A 19,658-nucleotide genomic window follows, 5' to 3' on the forward strand; every position below is an offset into this window, starting at 1 on the left:
ATCTCCATGTTTAATGTCCCTTTTACCACTTGACCTCCGGGAGGTTTACCCCCCCTTCATGACCAGGCCTTTTTTTGTGATACGGCACTGCATTATTTTAACTGACAATTGCGCGGTCGTACCCAGATAAAATTTATGTTGTTTATTTCCCACAAATAGAGCTTTCTTTTGGTGATATTAAATCACCTCTGCATTTTTTTTTTTTTGCACTATAAACAAAAAAAAAAAGACTGCCTTGAAAAAAAATTTAAAAAATTTAACTTTCTGCTTCAAAACATATCCACTAAAAAACAAAAAAAAAAGTCTTTATAAATTTAGGCCAATATGTATTCTGCTACCTTTTTGGTAAAAAAAAAAAATTACAATAAGTGTATATTGATTGGTTTACGCAAAAGTTATAGCGTCTGCAAACTATGGGATATATTTATGGGGTTTTTTTTCAGCGACTTATAGCGGAACTGCGATATTGTGGCGGAGAGTCTGACACTAACTGACGCTTTGTGGGAACCAGTCACACTAATACTCAAATAATAATCAAAGGGTTAAATGTCTGACTAACAGTCCTTGGTGCATTCACTGTGTGCTGCTTTTACTAAGAGATGTGCTTTGCAGGAAAACAAAAAGACAGTTCTGTATTTTCTACACTCACAGAACCCTGTCCTGTCATCCTCTTCGCCGATCAGCAAGTGCCGGCTGTCATCCATTGGTTGGGACCCGCTGATCAGCTTGTGCTGTGATTAATTGTAGTCAGAGCGTGGGCTGCGCACGTGCTCAGCCCCTACCCGGAATTGCTGGATCACGTAACTAGTACGTGATCCAGTGCAGAAGAGCCAGTTTGCCGCCATACTCCTAAGTGAGGCGGTTGATAGGCGGTTAAGAGAAAAAACAAAGAGCATCTGTGGGGCATCTTCAAACGGAAGGTGGAGGAGCGCAAGGTCTCCAACATCCACCAGCTCTGTGATGTCGTCATGGAGGAGGGGAAGAGGACTCCAGTGCCAACCTGTGAAGCTCTGGTGATCTCCATGCCCAAGAGGGTTAAGGCAGTGCTGGAAAATAATGGTGGCCACACAAAATATTGACACTTTGAGCCCAATTTGGACATTTTCACTTAGGGGTGTACTCACTTTTGTTGCCAGCGGTTTAGACATTAATGGCTGTGTGTTGAGTTATTTTGAGGGGACAGCAAATTTACACTGTTATACAAGCTGTACACTCACTACTTTACATTGTAGACAAGTGTCATTTCTTCAGTGTTGTCACATGAAAAGATAGAAAAAATATTTACAAAAATGTGAGGGGTCTACTCACTTTTGTGAGATTATATTATATATATATATATATATATATATATATATATATATATCTATCTATCTATCTATCTACATATAGACAGTCCATGCACCAGTGAGTGTTTTGTGTCTTTAAATGATGTAATTTGCGACGAAACGTGCAGGGCGGGACCAAAACGTCACCACGCATGTGCGATCGAGGGGAGAACTCTGGGTATTGTTGTTTGCTGGATGCTGATTCCAGCATATACATTTGTAAGTGCTTTTAACCTTTTTAATAAATGCTGTATAAAGGAGTTTTGTTTTTTAGACTTACTAGGAGTACTGGCCTTGAATGGTGCATAATAGCTGGTGAGGTGACAGATTTAAATACACGGCTGACTGCTGACAGTTGGGCAGATACATACAATCGTGTGCTGACCTCTCATTCTTTGAGAGTCACACGTTCTCTAGGAAGCGTGCATATTTAATTTTGGGGCATGCAATGGGTGTTTTTTTTTCATGTGTAAAATACAAAGCTCACATAGTGTAAAATCCCTTATACGGCGTTTATTAACCACTTCAGCCCCGGACCATTTCGCTGGCCAAAGACCAGAGCACTTTTTGCGATTCGGCACTGCGTCGCTTTAACTGGCAATAGTGTGGTCGTGCGACGTTGCTCCCAAACAAAATTGATGTCCTTTTTTCCCCATAAATAGAGCTTTCTTTGGTGGGATTTGATCACCTCTGCGCTTTTTATTTTTTGCGCTATAAACAAAAATAGAGCGACAATTTTGAAAAAAAACGCATTATTTTTTACTTTTTGCTATAATAAATATCCCCAAAAAAATATATAAAAAAACATTGTTTTCCTCAGTTTAGGCCGATATGTATTCTTCTACATATTTTTGGTAAAAAAAATTGTAATAAGCGTTTATTGATTGGTTTGCGCAAAAGTTATAGCGTCTACAAAATAGGGGTTAGATTTATGGCATTTCTAAAAATATTTTTTTTTTATTAGTAATGGCGGCGATCTGCGATTTTTAGCATGACTGCGACATTATGGCGGACACATCGGACAAATTTTTGGGACCATTGTCATTTTTACAGCGATCACTGCAATAAAAGTGCACTGATTACTGTAAAAATTACACTGGCAGTGAAGGAGTTAACCACTAGGGGGCTAGGGAAGGGTTAAGTGCGTCCTAGGGAGTGTTTCTAACTGTGGGGGGGGGGGGGGGCTGTGTGTGACACATCACTGATCATAGTTCCGATCACAGGGAGCTATGATCAGTGACAGTGTCACTAGGCAGAACGGGGAGATGCTTGTTTACATTAGCATCTCCCTGTTCTTCCTCTCCGTGAGATGATCACGGGTATCCCCGTGGACATCGAGTCGGCGGGACCTGCGGTTGGACGCACGGAGCTCGCCTATTTGCCTGTCCATGCCATTCTGCCGACGTACATCGGCGTGCGCCGGTCGCTATGTGGTTAAAAAGGTTAAAAGTACTTAAAAATGAAAACCGTGAAATCAGTATTCCGCAAAAAACAATACCCAGAATTCTCCTCGTGTTCGAGCATGCATGGTGACATCACGACTTCCGGTCCCGCCCTATACGTTTTGTCACAAATGGCGTCATTTAAAGACACAGACTTATTCACTAGTGCATGGACTGTCTATATATACACATTTAATTTTTGTTTAGTGTCTTTGCACATGGAGTTATAAATTTCACATTGATGCGTTGTATTGATGTTTATGTTGATATGCACAAGTAGCGCAACGAGATTTTTACAATTAGATTCTGTTGTGTATGGTATCCGAAACACGCGCTTGCTGCCGCTTAGATTTTAGTGTCTGCACTTTACCTCTTGTGCAGTATTTGTTTGTATTTGTATCTTACCTCCATGCTCTAGGAATACTCTCACGCATCTTTCTTTTCCACGTGCTGCTGAGAAGTGAAGCAGAGTCCATCCATTGGCATCCCGACCATTGGGCGAGTAGCCCTGTTCCAGCATAGTGCGCACGGTGTGGACGTCTCCCGCAGCCACAGCTGCCTGTATCCGCAGCTCCTCCTGTAGCTCAGGATTCCTCCGGCAGTGGTGATGTAACATCCTCCCCTCTGCTCTTCTTAACTATAGAGTCATGGGGCCGCAAGTCGCCTGTTATTAGAAACATACGGATGTCAACGTCAAAAGAAAAAAAAAAGTGAATTTTTAAAAAAAAGCTGTTTAGATTCCCAGAATTATTGGTATTTAAGAGTTCACGATCACCTGATGTCACCAATATCAACAGTGATTTTTATAAAGCTTTCTTGTTGAATGTTGCTGATGACTTTATCCCTACACTGTGGAATTTAACCAACCCCCTCCCTCCATGAAACAGTAGGTGTCCAAAATCAATTATAACATGCATATGAAAGATTTAACCCTGTTTTAAAGAAGCCAGCTGATGAATTATGAAGATCATGGTTGGCCTGGACTGACTTTGTTAACGCACGAGAATATCTATTGCACCTAGCTCATTATACGCTTTGATGAAGGCTTCTTAGCCGAAACGCGTCAGCGTAGCCTGTACCCATGTAACCTAATAAAGGACTTTTATTCAAGAGCATCCGAGTCGCCAGCCCTTTTCTGATTCAAGTAACGCATTATAAGGGCCGGTTCACACTAGGAATCGCATAGGAACATGCTGCGTGTTCCTGTGCAATTCACATGCAGTTCAGTGCAGTGCAATTGGAGCCCATTCTTTTTGAATAGGCTCCAATTGCACTGCACCAAAAGCAGTACATGCACTACTTTTGGAAACGCACTGCAACCGGATCGCACAGTATTCTGTACTATGGGAAAGTTCGCCCCCCCCTTCCATATTTAGAATGTCTTTTTTTTGGGGGTACCTTATTTTGACAGGTACCCTCTCCCACTTCCGGTTGGATCGCAGCTGCAATCCGACCAGGAGTTCACCCCCCCCCTAATTCCTCCGCAGCCTCTTGAGACAAGACGCAGGTCCCAGGAGACAGTGGGACCATTCACGGAGCGAAGGGTGGCTCGAGCATGCGCAGTGGGCTGCCAGCTGTGAAGCCACAAGGAGTCACAGTCGACTGCCTACAGTTGAGATGCCAGTGCCTAGACCTGGCAAAGAGCCAGGTTGGGTGAAATTACTGGATCCTGGGACAGGTGGGTGCGTTTTTTTTAAAAAAGTCAGCAGCTACAGTATTAGCACTCTTACATTTTGTTTTACAGGGTGAAGATCCTCTCCACCCGCTGCAGATCACAACTACAGTGCATATTGAAAGCGGTGCGCAATGGTGTCACTAGGGGGGGGCCAGAGGGGGCCATGACCCCCCCAACATTATGCTGTGCCCCACCATGTGCCCCCCCCCAATTAAAAAATTTTAAATATTTCTTGTTAAAAAAAAAAAAGTTAAAATATAAATATGAAAGCTGGAGATGCCACTGGCGGTGCGGGAAACACAGAACGTGGGTTTCCAGCACCGTGTTCTGTAATAAACACGGCCTAAGAACACGACTTCCCAATACTAATTTATACAGACGCATCAAACTTCCTAGACTCCATACAATGACTGAGCAGATGCATTGCATAACTCTCTACTCTTTACCCTATTTATCTTTTATTTTTTTTTAGGCCTCATTTACCAATCTGTACACCTGAGCAAAGGGGCCTTCTTCACCCGTGCAGGATGCACCTGTGCTCCGTGCAGATAGCCTGTTAAAATTAATGGCAAGCAGCCAGCTGCACGGATCTCCACTCACATCCCAGAGAGTACATCCGCGCGGGTCCCATGCACAGATACGGACGCAGACACATTGCATTCTGACCTGTGCGTTGGACCCGCATAAATGTACACTCCAGGGTGTGCCTGGAGATCTGTACTGGTCTGTGCAGCCAGCCTCCTGTCATTGATTTGAACAGACTGTCTGCATCCAGCGCAGGTAAAGACAGCCCCTTAGCACAGGTGTGCAAATCAATATATGCCCTTGTGAATGAAGCCTTATAACCCCTATGAAGTAAAAAAACAAAAAAACACTTCATTGGCTCTCTAAATACTTAGGCCCCTTTCACACATGCGGACAGTATGTCCGTATTTCATCCATCCGTTTTCAGATGAAATACGGACATACATGCATCCCTATGGGATAGCGGGTGTCAGCGGATGTACATCCGCTAACACCCGATGTTGTCCGGCTCCGCTCTCGTCCGATTCTGCGGACGGAAGAAAATCCTATTTTTCTATCCGTCTGCAGAGCGGATCGGATGAACACGGACAGACGGTCCGTGTTCCTCCGATCCCCCATAGGGAAGAGCGGAGATCTGACAGGGCGGTCCCTGCACAGTGTGCGGATCCCGCCCTGTCATCTGCCTGCTCAGCTGGGGAAAACGGAGCGATCCCCGCTGAGCAGCGGATAAACACGGGGCGGATCAACACGGATCCGTCCCGTGTGAAAGGGGCCTTAAAGTGGTTGTAAACCCTTACATAGCACTTTTCCCTACAGGTAAGCCTATAATAAGGTCTGCCTGTAGGTACTGGAAATATCTCGTAATCCTGCACAATTTAGGAGATATTTGCCATATGCACATGCACACTGAAGAAAGGCCCGGTTAAGGTTCTGTCCTGTCATCCTCTTTGCCGATCAACAGGTGCCAGCGGGCAGTGGCCGGCACTCGCGTGTCGTTTCTTCAGCAGCGTGCCGTGACCGTCGGCTCGCGGGAGTGACGTCACGCGACTCCGACCAGTCACAGAGCCGGAGTCCACAGCCCCAGAAGGAAGACGGGTGAAGATGGACGCAGCCACCAGCGGAGACATTGGGGACAGGGCGGGCTTCGTTTGCAGGTGAGTGGCATGTAATGGGCTAGTATGCGATGCATACTAGCCCACAGAGCTGCACGATTAATCGTCAAGAATCGTTATCACGATTTTTTCCCGTTTCGATCTTGAAAAAAGTGTTTCACGATTCTTGCTATGCAAAGAATTCTCTCTGCTCTTCTGAAGCCACAGCAGGTCAAAAGAAAGGAAGAGGAGAAAAACTGGAAGAATCACAATATTCTTTAGCAGTTCAACTTAAGTATAAACATTGTAACAATTTGTCAATGGAATAGACTTACCGCCGGTTCACACAGGGGCAACACGACTTGCAGGCCGACTCACAGAGGCGACCTGCACACGACTTCAGCGGCGACTTGCAAAACGACTTCTGTATAGAAGTCAATGCAAGTCGCCTGAAGTCGCCCCAAAAGTAGTACAGGAACCTTTTTCTAAGTTGGAGCAACTTGAGTCGCTCCTATTAGAACGGTTCCGTAGTACAGAACGGGACGCGACTTATCAGGCGGCTGACAAGTCGCCCCTGTGTGAACCGGGGCTTAGGGCTAAACCTTTTTCTGACATTTGTTGATTTCAAGTTAAAATCATTTTTTTTTTTGCTAGAAAATTACTTAGAACCCCCAAACATTATATATATATATATATATATATATTTTCTTAGTAGAGACCCTAGAGAATAAAATGGTGGTTGTTGCAATATTTTATGTCACACTGTATTTGCTCAGTGGTATTTCAAATTCAATTTTTTTTTGAAAAAATTACTTTAATGAATTAAAAAAACCCCCAAAAACTAACTAGTAAAGTTAACCCAAATTGTTTTTGTATAATGTGAAAGATTTTAGAATCGTGATCTTTTTTTATTCTAAAGCAAAAAAATTGTCATTCTCATTTTGGCCAGAATCGTGCAGCTCTACTAGCCCATTATGCATTTACTTTGCAGGAAACAAAAGAGGAAGTAAAACCCATCAGGGTTTACTTCCTGTTTAAACAAGCCATACATCTTAAGCAATCCCTCCTGTTGTGCTATTGTGTTCTGACAGCAGGAGGTTTCCCAGCCATCAGAACACAATGATTATGTTCAATGAACACAACACTGCCGACAGGTATAGAAGCTGGCGGTGATCGCACAAAAAATCTGACAGGCTATCGATGAATTGATTTCACTACTACCAGGCTGCCTATGTACGGATCGAAATTAAGCCTGTTCCTGCTGAACCGGCCGAATTTCAATTAGACTACGGCCAGCTTTAGACCCCAGTTCACAGGCAGTATCATTCAAGGGAGGATAAATGTGTTATAATATGTAACGAATGGACACGTTTTGTGTACTTTATTCCCACTGCCTTTATATACTGCTAATGCGCACACATTAAAACTTATGACTCTGTCTAATGTGATTTTCCTGACATGTTAAACGTGACAAAGACTTTTAGGCTCCATTCACATTAGCATGTCTCCAAAGTTGCCCGATTTTCCAGTGCGACTTTGATGCAACCATTGGTTCGATTAAGATCCGACTATACATTCTATGGATCAAAGTCGCATCAAAAGTCACGCCAAAGTAGTGCAGGCCACTTTTCAAAGTCGCTGTGACGTTAAAGTGGTTGTAACCCTAAAAAAAAAAAAAAAAAAAAAAAAAGATTCTGTTCCTTTACAGCAGGATATACAGCATAGTGCTTGTGCCGTGTTATTTGTCCCTCTCTATGCTGTAAAATACCTGGTTGATCCTGCCAGTTCCTGTGTCCCCTTTAGTGTGCAGACCACGGTAGTCATGGCTGCTGATTCACGATACCGTGGTCAGTTAACGTGCCTCTGTCATCCCGCAGTCTCTCCCTCCCTCTCTGTCAGCTCAGGAGTCTGTGTGTCAGCCATCTCCTCTCCGCCGCTATGGCTGTATAATCAGGAATCCCAAATCCTGGAGGCCCCTCCGTTACAGAAAATTATACTGCGCAGTATCTGGGTTTTAAAAATTATACGGCAAAATACCTTATTTCAGAGCGCAGCTGTGCGCTTATGTGACCTCCCACCACTCTCCTCCCGGCTGACGTCATTGGGGAATCTCAGCCCCTCCCACCGTGGTCCTCAGATCAGGGAAGGAGAGCGGCGGGAGGTCACGTGAACGCAACGCGGTACTCTGAAATAAGTTATTATGTTGCATAACTTTTAAAAAACACAGACACTGCATAGCATATCTTTCTGTAACAGAGGGGATTCCACGATTTGCGAATTTACAACCACTTTAAGTCGTACCAATTTGAACGGGTGCCACTGAAAAAGAATGGGGTGCGACTTGTCCTGCAACTTTGATGTCCAAAAGTCGCATGACAAATCACACAAGTGTGAATAGAGCTTTACTGTATTGTTCATTTAAGCACAAGAGACTCTCCCCTTCTCTTCTCAAGGTTTTGATTCTGCAACTTTTCCAGAGAGCTGCTGACATATGAAATGTGAAATTATTCTATTTGCTGCTTTCATAACATCTCACATCACCCACTTTATTAGCTTCTGTATAAAATAAGATGTTACAAATAAACTTTAGAACGGATGATTTGACAGAATCCGCTGCCCGCTCTCTTTCTGTTTTTACCTGTTCTCTGCAATTGTGTGCTTAGTTTCGTTTTCAGTGTCTCAACCAGAAATATCCATAACAAAAGCTTTACCTGTGAACTTGCTTGCTTTTGATATGATGCTTGATGGAGTAAAACAAAATAATAAAAGAGATTATGTTTAAGTGAATAGGTGCTCCATACTATAGGGAGAAAGGGGAAAAAAAGGGAACAGACTTGCTGTAATTCACAAAAACATAAGTAAATACCTCTCACGACTTTGTCACACCGACTTTGAGATGCTGTGATTGCTTCTCATATGGCTTGATTCGCTGGCACACTTCATTGCAACAGGAAAGAAAAATCTTCACCTTGTAAGAAAGAAATACATGACAAATTACATTTTCGAATAACACACTGCCAGCCAGTATAAGGCTACCTTCATAAAGGCCGCTATATATATATTTTTTTTTAAGCAGAGACCCTAGAGAATAAAATGGCAGTCGTTGCAATATTTTATGTCACACTGTATTTGCGCAGTGGTCTTTCAAATGCAATTTTTTTAGAAGAAATACTCTTTTATGAATTTAAAAAAAAACAAAAAAAAAAAAAAACTAAACAGTAAAGTAAGCCCGTTGTTTTGTATAATGTGAAAGAAGATATTACGCCGAGTAAATAAATACATAACATGTCACGATTTAAAATTGCGCACACTCGTGGAATGGCGACAAACAACGGTACTTAAAAATCTCCATAGGAGACGCTTTAAAAATTTCTACAGGTTACCAGTTTAGAGTTACAGAGGAGGTCTAGGGCTAGAATTATTGCTCTCACTCTACCGATCGCGGCGATACCTCACATGTGTGGTTTGAACACCGTTTACATTTGCGGGCGTGACTTACGTATGCGCACAAACACAGAGGGATGGGGCACTTTAAATTTATTTTTATTTTTTACACTGTCCCTTACATTTGTTTTTTTCTGATCACTTTTATTGCTGTCAGAAGGAATGTAAACATCCCTTGTGACAGTAATAGACAGTGACTCTTTATGGAGGGATCCGAGGTCTACAAGTATTTAAAACGCTAAGTTTGGCTGTTTTGAATGCTGTCATTTTGAAAAATTTGGCGCCTTTAAGTCTTCTGTAAACCAGAAGTGATGTCATGACATCGCATCCGGGTTACTAGATCCGAGACCCGATCGAAAATGATTCCGGTTTTGTTTGGGCCTCCGGGCCAACCGGCTCTCCGCTCGGGCCTCCCAGTGGGACAGGAGAGCCCGGTCGAGCCACAGAATAGGGGGGGAGAGGGGACAATTGAAATTTTGCCTGTTCAGCACCGACTAGTCAAATTTCAAACCATGAGTGGCCACTGCATTTAAAATCAAGTCGATCTACCGATCCAATTCTGTTTAACCACCCTATCAGAAAAAATTTGCTTGATCAGCACTGCAGTCAATAGGGCTGCAGCGCTGATCTTTGTATTCTGACAGAGGGGGGTAGGAGTCTCCTGGCTGTCAGAATCCAGTAGACTAACAAGGAGGATTCGCTCGTCCATCTCAAATGTGTGGATGGGGGATTAGGTTCAGTTTTTTTCATTCAGCCCCGCTAGCTGAACAAAAAAACAAAAAAATTAACCATGCAGATGGACTAAAAAACGTAGATGGACTTGACTAACGAATTAAAGCCAAACTACAGCAAACACTTTATAAGGAGTTACAGTAACAGTTTTTTTTTTTTTCATTCGGGAAAAAGGTTTTACATAAAACGCTGACCATTCTAAGCACCCCTGTCAGTGGTAAATGGTTTGTCCCAAACCTCTAACTGCTACTTTGTCTGGATGGCTTGGCCTGTTAACCACTTCAGCTCCGGAAGATTTATTCCCCTTCATGACCAGGCCATTTTTTGCAATACGGCACTGCGTTACTTTAACTGACAATTGCGCAGTCGTGCGACGCTGTATCCAAAAAAAATGGATGTCCTTTTTAGAGTTCCATGTACATGTTCTTTGCATCCTTATGTACATGGGCGTACCACCCAAAGCCTTGTTTAATCACTTGACCTGCGAAACATTTACCCCCCCCCTTCCTGACCAGGCCATTTTTTGCGATACTGTGTTACTTTAACTGACAATTGTGTAGTCTTGCGACGTTGTACCCAGATAAAATTTATGTCCTTTTTTTTCCCACAAATAGAGCTTTCTTGTGGTGGTATTTGATCACCTCTGCGGTTTTTATTTTTTGCGCTATAAACAAAAAAAAAGAGACCGACAATTTTGAAAAAAAATATATATATATATTTTTTTACTTTCTGCTATAAGGGCCCTTTCACACTGGGGCGGCGTTGGTGGTAAAACGCCGCTTTGTAAGCGGCGCTTTACCGTCGGTATTTGGCCGCTAGAGGGGGGGGTTACCCCCCCCGCTAGTGGCCGAGAAAGGGTTAAAAACCACCGCAAAGCGCCTCTGCAGAGGCGCTTTGCCGGCGGTATAGCCGCGCTGTCCCATTGATTTCAATGGGCACGAGTGGTAAAGTAGCGGTATACACACCGCTCCCTCGGGGCTTTCACACTGGAGAGTCAGCAGCGGCTGTTTCGGGTCGGTTTGCAGGCGCTATTATTAGCGCAATAGCTCCTGCAAACCACCCCAGTGTGAAAGGGCCCTTAAACAAATCCAATAAAATAAATTTTAAAAAAATCTAATTTCTTCATTAATTTAGGCCAATATGTATTCTGCTACATATTTTTGGTAACAAAAAATCCCAATAAGCGTATATTGATTGGTTTGTGCAAAAGTTATACAAATTATGGGATAGATTTATGGAATCTTTATTTTATTTTATTTTTTTACTAGTAATGGCAGCGATCAGTGACTTATAGTAAAAAGCCTTAAAATGTAATAATAATAAAATACAAATAAATAACAATTCTCACGTTAAATAAAAAAAATTAAAAAAAGCTGTTGACCCATCCAGAAAAGTTCAAAAATAATAAAAATAATGGAATACATTTACAGAGAAATCATACAATTATTATCAATAAACAGGATTTATAGAGCGCCAACAGTTTACGCAATCTCAACATAGCATAAAATTAATCATTTAGTAGGTATAAATCTGACTGCGATATTGCAGCAGACAAACTGGACACTAAGTGACACCAATACAGTCATCAGTGCTAAAAATATGCGCTGTCACTGTACTAATGACACTGTCAGGGAAGGGGTTAACATCAGGGGCGATCAAAGGGTTAAATGTGTTCCTATGGAGTGATTACTGAGGGGGAGGTGCTTCTACTGTGGGAAGACAGAGATCCCTGTTCCTGCTTAGCAGAAACTAGGGCTAAGGAAAAAAACGATTTAAATCTTGAATCGAGTTGAGAGGTCAAATTGATTCAAAATTTAAGCAAATCGATTTTTTTAGATTTTTTTTTTTTCACCTGAGGAGATGCGGGCAGGAGTTTTTAGGCGAGGCGGCGGCTTTGGCCTAGTCCGTGAGGCCGGATGCCGCAGACTAGGCCGAAGCCGCGGCCTCGCCTAAAAACTCCTGCCCGCATCTCCTCAGGACTGGCGCGGTGAAAAAAAAAAAAAAATAAAATAAACTCGATTCGAATTGTGAATCGAGTTTTTTTTCAGAAAATCTCCCAGCCCTAGCAGAAACACAAGATTTCTGTCTTCTCCTGTCACAGAACGGCGATCTGCCTTGTTTACATCGGCAGACCACTGTTCTGTCTCCTTTGGGAGCGATCGACGGGTCCCAGGGGACGCAGGGTCTTTCCTGGACCTGCTGTGTCCAATCACAGCGGGAGCGTGTCGCCGGCGTTACGCTTGCGCGCCCCAGACATGGAAGTGCACAAGTATATACGGGTACACGATTCTCCCCAGAGTGGCCGTCCAGACGCAGTAAATGTATGTGGGCCGGTCAGCATCTGGTTAACTTGACCTCCAGAAGGATTTACCACCCTTCATGACTTTTCAGCACTGCGCGCCCCACACCCGGCAGTGCACAGGAGATGCAGATACAGTATACTGTCGGCAAGTGGTTAAATTGAGGTGAAAAATATCACTTACTGACAAATTCCTAAGAAAAAAAAAAAAACTAATGCAGCCACCACATCTATGGTGTGGTGGCTGCTTCTGAACAGTAGATGGAAATGTGCCTGTCTGTGGTCAGCAGGACATTATTTCTGGGAAGAGGTGCAGATTTTGCATGTGAAGAACAGTATGCTGATAAGTCAGCTGTATTGGGGGAACACAAAAGCTGGCCTGCTACACTCCTCAGATGAAGGAGACACAACAGAATGGAATGTAAACCCTGATAAGAAAGGGCTGAACACTAAATCACTAAAGTAAATCACTTTCTGCTGTTGGAGGGGTGACAAGGAAGGAGATTGAGGCCCGGTTCACACTGGTGCGATGATAGACATCACATGTGATTCGCACCGCATTGCTGTTCAGATCACATGCGATGTCTGTGCGATGCGATTTCAGCCATACAAACTGTATGGCTGAAATCACATTAGCAACCAAAATGGTGCAGGACCCTTTTTTTTTTTGGTTCGCACTGGAATCGGATCGCATGGGTGTTCACACTTATGCGATCCGATTCCTACGCCATTTCACAGTTCGCACTGCGATCTGCTGACCAATCTGGGGGTGTCGTTTGCTTTATATTGACACCCCACAGCGGTTCACAGAGCTCAGTGTGAACCGCCAGTGATTCAGGTGCAATGCGGGAACCCGCACTGGATTCGCAAGGTTCTCGCATCGCACTAGTGTGAACCGGGCACTAAGTCCAGGTTCACACTTGTGCGATGCGGGGGAAACCCTGCGATTGTGTGGGTTCCCACAACGCACCTGAATCGCTGGTGGTTCACATTGAGATCTGGGAACAGCTGCAGATGTCAAAGTAAAGTTAGTGACACCCCCAGATCGGTTCCCAAATTGCAGTGCGAACTGTGAAATCGCGATCCGATTCCAGTGCGGACCAAAAGAAGGGTCCTGCGTCATTTCGGTGCAAATGCACTGTGGTGCGATTTCAGCCAGTTTGTACGGCTGAATTTGCATCACACAGACATCGCATGTGATCTGCAGAGAAATGCGGTAAAATATAAAGGATGAGGTTGCAGCAAGTAAATACCCTGTTTCCCCGAAAATAAGACCTAGCGTGATTGTCGGTGATGGCTGCAATATAAGCCCTACCCCCCAAATAAGCCCTAACCTGTTTCCCCAAAAATAAGCCCTGCCGTGAAAATAAGACCTACAAGGACTTTAACTAGGGCTTATTTGGGGGGTAGGGCTTATATTGCAGCCATCACCGACAATCACGCTAGGTCTTATTTTCGGGGAAACTGGGTAGTTACCCAACACAATGCCAAACCTCAAATTTGTGTGCGCCCGTGCAATAGCGATAAACTTCAGTACCCTAAATTTTCTATATCAGGTTACGGAGGTGGTCTTGTGCTAGAATTATTGCTCTCACTCTGACGTGTGCATTTACGTGCGTAATTGGGGGGGGAGGGATTTAATGTGCTTGGGTGCAACTTAAAAAAACATTTTACCCAACTTTTTTTTTTTTTTTTTTTTTTAATCACATTTTTTTTGTCCCCTATGTGATTTATTTATTTATTTATTTATTTCAGGTACTTATGATACTTTTTAGTGACAGGTTCTCTTTATGGATCTAAAAAATGCTGCATGTCTCCTTTGGATTCCACTGGTTTTGCAAAGCAGATCGCATTGCAAAACATTACTTCCCAGGATAGCTAGCCGGGGACACCTAGTTGCTGACCCTGAAGTGACGTCACGGATGTCCCTTTCCATGTCACAGCAAGAAGGTGAGGAGAGCATGTGTCCGCTCTTCATGCCCCCCGCCGCTGGCACCTGACATGTCACTCCCGGGCCCCCAAATGGGCAAGCGGAGCTTGAAAAGCATGGCGGGGTGCGTGCACGGGGGGCTGGCACTGGTACCTGGGGTGTGTGTGAGCAAGCAGGCGGCAGTCTGCCTGTCAGTAGAGATGGGCCACACATGCCCGATCCCGCCAGGAAGCCGACACTGTACAGCGCTAATCAGAGGCAGTAAGATATTTCCTGGTCCGCAGCTGCACAGATGGGGAAATATCTCACTGCCTGCGATTAGCGGTGTGCAGTGTCGGCTTCCTGGCGGGATCGGGCACGTGGGATTTCATCTCCCATCTCTACTGACAGTTTCACACACAATCCCGGTGGCTGCAGCGTACGACGTACGGACCCGGCAGCAAAAGGATTAATGGAGCAGATCGGTTTGGAGGTAGGCGGGTGTAAAAGTCCGTTTACACCCGCCGGTCCATAGGGCTGAACGGAGGGTCCGATCAGGTTCGCCTGAAAATCTGACTGTTTCCTAGACATAAACAAGCAGTTAACCCTTGCAGTGCAGTTCCAGCTCCACTGCAAGGCATCATTTTGACTTGCAAAATGTTTTTTTATTTTATTTTTTTTTTACCACAAGTTAAAAATGAATGTCTTACCTCTGGTCTTTTCCTTTCACTTCTACAAGTTCAAGAATGGCAGACCTATTACATAATGCAAAAGAGAAATACAATGTGAAATAACGGCCACACAAAAATCCCACAAAATCAGCATGATCAACTCTGAGCAAAAACTGTAAAAGTGATATTTATAAAAAAAAGAAAAAAAAAAAAAAAAAAAACTGCCTATATTGCCCCAAAAAATACATATGCAAAACTTCCATCCTCCAGTGTTCTCTTCCAGTACAGTCAGAATCAGTTGCCGTGAAGCAGATCATTTAAATTTGACAAATTAAAAATGTAGAGCTAAAAGGCAAAACATTTTTTTTTTTCCAAATTTGGATAGAGTAAGGGAGGGTTAGAACCCATGTCAGGTTTATATTTGCCAGCTGTGTCCCATTGGGGAGATTTGCCTTCACTTCCTGTCCCGTGGCTAAAACAGGAAGTGAGAGGAAATCCCTCAAAAGTGAGGGGATTTCTGAACTAGTGTCCTCATTGGAAGATTTCCCCTCTATTACTGTTCTGGGGACAACCCAAAATTTGGTATTTTTTTTTTTCTACCTTCACTTTTAGGCCGGGTTCACACCTATGTGAATTAGGGTTTCCCTGCATCCAATTTGCATAGCAGGAGAATGTGACTGGCTGCCTACGGGGCCGGTTCACATATCTCTGTTGCGGCTGCGGAGCGCACTGCACAGAAACGCTATGCGTCTTTGGCTCCTGATTCGTCCCTGAAACGGGGAACAGGGACACACAGCGCTCCTGTGCGATCCGCAGCGGGTTACAGTGTGAACCCGGCCTCAGTGATAACAATAAAGATGACAAATAAAAAAGGGTGAATCTCCCTAACAGGGGCACAGACACTGACACTTGTTCTTATCCCTTTGCCACTATATAAAAAACTATATATAACAAAAAAAGTACATTGGCTCCTGCTGCAGTCAGTCAAATCCTGTGAGAAGGTAACAGGGGGTGTGGCCGAGCAGTGCTGTGTGTGTCTATATACACACACAACCCAGCTTGGGGGCGCACCCTCCCAGTGCCCCCTTAACACATGGCTTGCCGAGGGGACACTTGACAGAAGGAGCAGGGAGCTGGTGGGGGACTCTAGAAGGGGAGGTAAGGGACCATTCTGTGCAATACCAATACACATAAAAGTATGCCATCTTTTTTTATTTAAGGAATATAAAATATAACTTAACCACTTCCTTACCGCGATATAGCCGAAAGACGGCTACAGCGTGGCTCTGTTGTTCCGGGCGGGCGTCCATGGACATCCTCCCGGAACCACGCCTCTCGCACGCCCTGTGATCAATGTGTTCTTTGGACACAGCCAATCACAGATCGTGGTAAAGGGCCAATCATAGCGGGACTTTACCACGTGTTTAGCTGTGTCCAATCACAGCTGATCACATGTAAACAGACTTGTCGGTGGTCGGCATTCCTTTCCTCCCTTGCTGTGTCTGTCCGGACATCGTTCACACTGATAATTAGGGTACTGATCATCAGTGCCGCCTATCAGTGCATATCAGTGAAGAAGAAAAATTACTTATTTGCAAAATTTTATAACAGAAACTAAGCCAGTTATCAGCAGTAACTGGCAATCCTGACAGGGGACATGCACACAGGGCATAGATAGTGCCCTGATTATCAGTGCAGCCCCATCAGTGCCCATGAATGCTGCCCATCAGTGCCGCCTCATCAGCGTACAAGGAGAAACATGACTTATTTGCAAAATTTTATAACAGAAACTAAGAAAACATTTTTTTTTTCAAAATTTGCAGTCTTTTTTCATTTGTTTAGCAAAACTGAAAAATAAAAAACCCCAGTGGATAAAATACCACCAAAAGAAAGCTCTATTTGTCCAAAAAAAAAAATGATAAAAATTTCATACGAGTACAGTGTCGCATGACTGCACAATTGTCATTCAAAGTGTGACAGGGCTGAAAGCTGAAAATTGGCCTGGGCAGGAATAGGGTATAAGTACCCAGTAAACAATTGGTTAATAATATGACTTTAACTCTATTATTAAGTGACACATCAGTTAAAGTGGTTGTAAAAGGCTAAGCCCCGGTTCACATAGGGGCGGCACGACTTGCAGGTCGCCTCAGCGAGGCGACCTGCAAACGACTTCCGCGGCGACTTGCAAAACGACTTCTGTATAGAAGTCTATGCAAGTCGCCCCCAAAGTAGTACAGGAACCTTTTTCTAAGTCGGAGCGATTTGCGTCGCTCCTATTAGAACGGTTCCATTGTACAGAATGGGAGGCGACTTGTCAGGCGGCTAGGTCGCCTGACAAGTCGCCCCTGTGTGAACAGACTCTAAAGCTATTTTTTTTTTTTGTTGCCTTAAAGGGGTTGTAAACCCTTGTGTTTTTTCACCTCAATGCATCCTATGCATTAAAGTGATAAAACTTCTGTCACTGACCGGCCCCCCAGCCCCCCCGTTTTACTCACCTGAACCCCGTAATTCCCACGCCGCTAGACGCGCTCAACCTCTCTGCCCGTTGTTTCGGCTCTAGATTGGATAGATTGATTGCAGCGCAGCCATTGGCTCCCGCTGCTGTCAATCAAATCCATTGACGCGGGGGGGCGGGGCCGAGGCCTACATTCTGCGTCTATGGATGCAAATGCTGGACTCGGGAGCGCACCCGCAAGGTAACCCCCCCGGGAGATCGCTTCTCCTAGGGGGTTATACAATGCGGGGAGGAGCTACAGCGCCGGCGGGGGACCCCAGAAGGGGAGTATCTGGGCCACTCTGTGCAAAACAAAATGCACAGTGGAGGGAAGTATAATATGTTTGTTATTTAAAAAAAAGAAAAAAAAAAAGGAAGCTTTAGTATACAATCACTTTAAAGCGATACTGAAGTCTTGTGGTTTTATGTTTACAAAATAACAAACATGTCAGACCTAAATGCTCTGTTGCAGTGGATTTGCACAGAGCAGCCCCCATCCTCCTCTTCTCGGGTCCCTCTTCGCTGCTCCCGTTGAGTGCCCCCACAGCAGGCAGTTTGCTATTGGGGCACCCAAGCCGAGCCGCAGCTCCGTGTGTCCATTCCCCCTCTTTCTCCTCATTGGTTCACTGACTTTGACAGCAGCGGGAGCCAATGGCGCTTCGCTGCTGTCTCAGCCAATGAGGAGGGAGAATCCCGGACAGTCGAGTCTCTCGTGCAACATCGCTTGATTGAGATGGGGCTCAGGTAAGTATAAGGGGGGTCGGCTGCACACAGAAGGCTTTTTATCTTAATGCATAAAATGCACTAAGGATGAGCTCCGGCGTGTTCGCACACTCCACATGCCGAGCCCGCCAGGAAGTCGGCACGGCGCTGCGCTAATCACAGGCAGTGAGACATTTTCCCGATGTGCAGCTGCAGAGATCGGGAAATGTCTCACTGCCTGTGATTAGCGCAGCGACGTGCCGACTTTCTGGCGGGCTCGGCATGTGGAGTGTGCGAACACGCCGGAGCTCATCCTTATTTACAACCACTTTAAAGCATTACCCCCCTTTTAGGTGCAGCTCCCCCCTGCCCCCCCCCCCCTTTATATACTTACCGGACGCCCGATCTCAGTCCAGCACTGTGCCCAAGAGCAGCAGCACTGCTCTCTCTCCCTCCTCAGTGGGCTCAGTAAGAGCAGCCATTGGCTCGTGCTGCTGTCACTCAAATCCCATGACGAGGGGTCGGGGTGCCGGGGCCGAGCTGCACTATGTTTACAGTTGGCTCCTGCTGTCAATAAAATCTAGTGACGAGGGAGTGGGGTGCGGGGCCGAGCCCCACTGTGCTTGCAATTGGCTCCCATTGCTGTCAATCAAATCTAGTGACGAAGGTGTGGGGGGTGGGGCCGGACAACACTGTTTGCCATTGGCTCCCATTGCTGTCAAACAAATCCCATGATGAGGAGGCAGGGCCAAGCTGAACTGTGTTTGCAATCGGCTTCTGCTGTCAATCAAATCTAGTGATGAGGGTGCCGGAGGCAAGGCCGAGCCGCACTGTGTTTGCCATTGGCTCCTGCTTCTCTCAATCAAATCTAGTGACAAGGGAGCAGGGCCAGGCCAAACAGTTTGCCCTTTGCTCCTGTCAATCAAATCCCGCAAGGGCCGAGCCACACTGTGTTTGCCTTTGGCTCCTGCTGCTGTCAATCAATCAAATCTAGAGACAAGGGAGCCGGGGACAGGGCCTAGCCACACTGGGCCATTGGCTTATGCTGCTGTCAATCAAAATCTAGGGACGATGGAGCGGGCCCAAGCCACACTGTTTACAATTGGCTCCTGTTGCTGTCAATCAAATCTAGTGATGAGAGAGCGAGGGGCTCAGGAGCGAGCCTGAACCAGAAACCCCCCCCCCCACACACACACAAATAGAGCTGCACGATTAATCGTTAAGAATCGTTATTGCAATTTTTTTTCCCCCTTGCGATCTTGACAAAGTATTTCCCGATTCTTTCTATGCAGAGAATTCTCTCTGCTCTGATGAAGCCAAAACCGGGCAGTCTGCCAAGAATCAGAACA

At 44.9% G+C, this 19,658-nt stretch overlaps 1 protein-coding gene across 4 annotated transcripts in view; it reads right to left on the minus strand.

The window, feature by feature from the left end:
• ASB7 (ankyrin repeat and SOCS box containing 7) overlaps window positions 1-19,658 on the minus strand; it is a 78,298-nt gene that overhangs the window by 42,094 nt on the left and 16,546 nt on the right. For 2 of the 4 annotated variants that reach the window (XM_073618365.1, XM_073618364.1), the window contains exons 2-4: window positions 15,153-15,197; window positions 8,925-9,026; window positions 3,173-3,431 (exon numbers count right to left, since the gene is read on the minus strand). In XM_073618365.1, coding sequence (XP_073474466.1) covers window positions 3,173-3,383 — 211 coding nt within the window. In that variant the 5' untranslated portion in view covers window positions 3,384-3,431; window positions 8,925-9,026; window positions 15,153-15,197. Of the gene's footprint in view, window positions 1-3,172; window positions 3,432-8,696; window positions 8,799-8,924; window positions 9,027-15,152; window positions 15,198-19,658 lie in introns of all 4 variants that reach the window. The other 2 variants (XM_073618366.1, XM_073618367.1) reach the window with 2 other exon arrangements.

The sequence above is a fragment of the Aquarana catesbeiana genome, linkage group LG03, assembly GCF_042186555.1.
Source record: "Aquarana catesbeiana isolate 2022-GZ linkage group LG03, ASM4218655v1, whole genome shotgun sequence".
Classification (NCBI taxonomy): domain Eukaryota; kingdom Metazoa; phylum Chordata; class Amphibia; order Anura; family Ranidae; genus Aquarana; species Aquarana catesbeiana.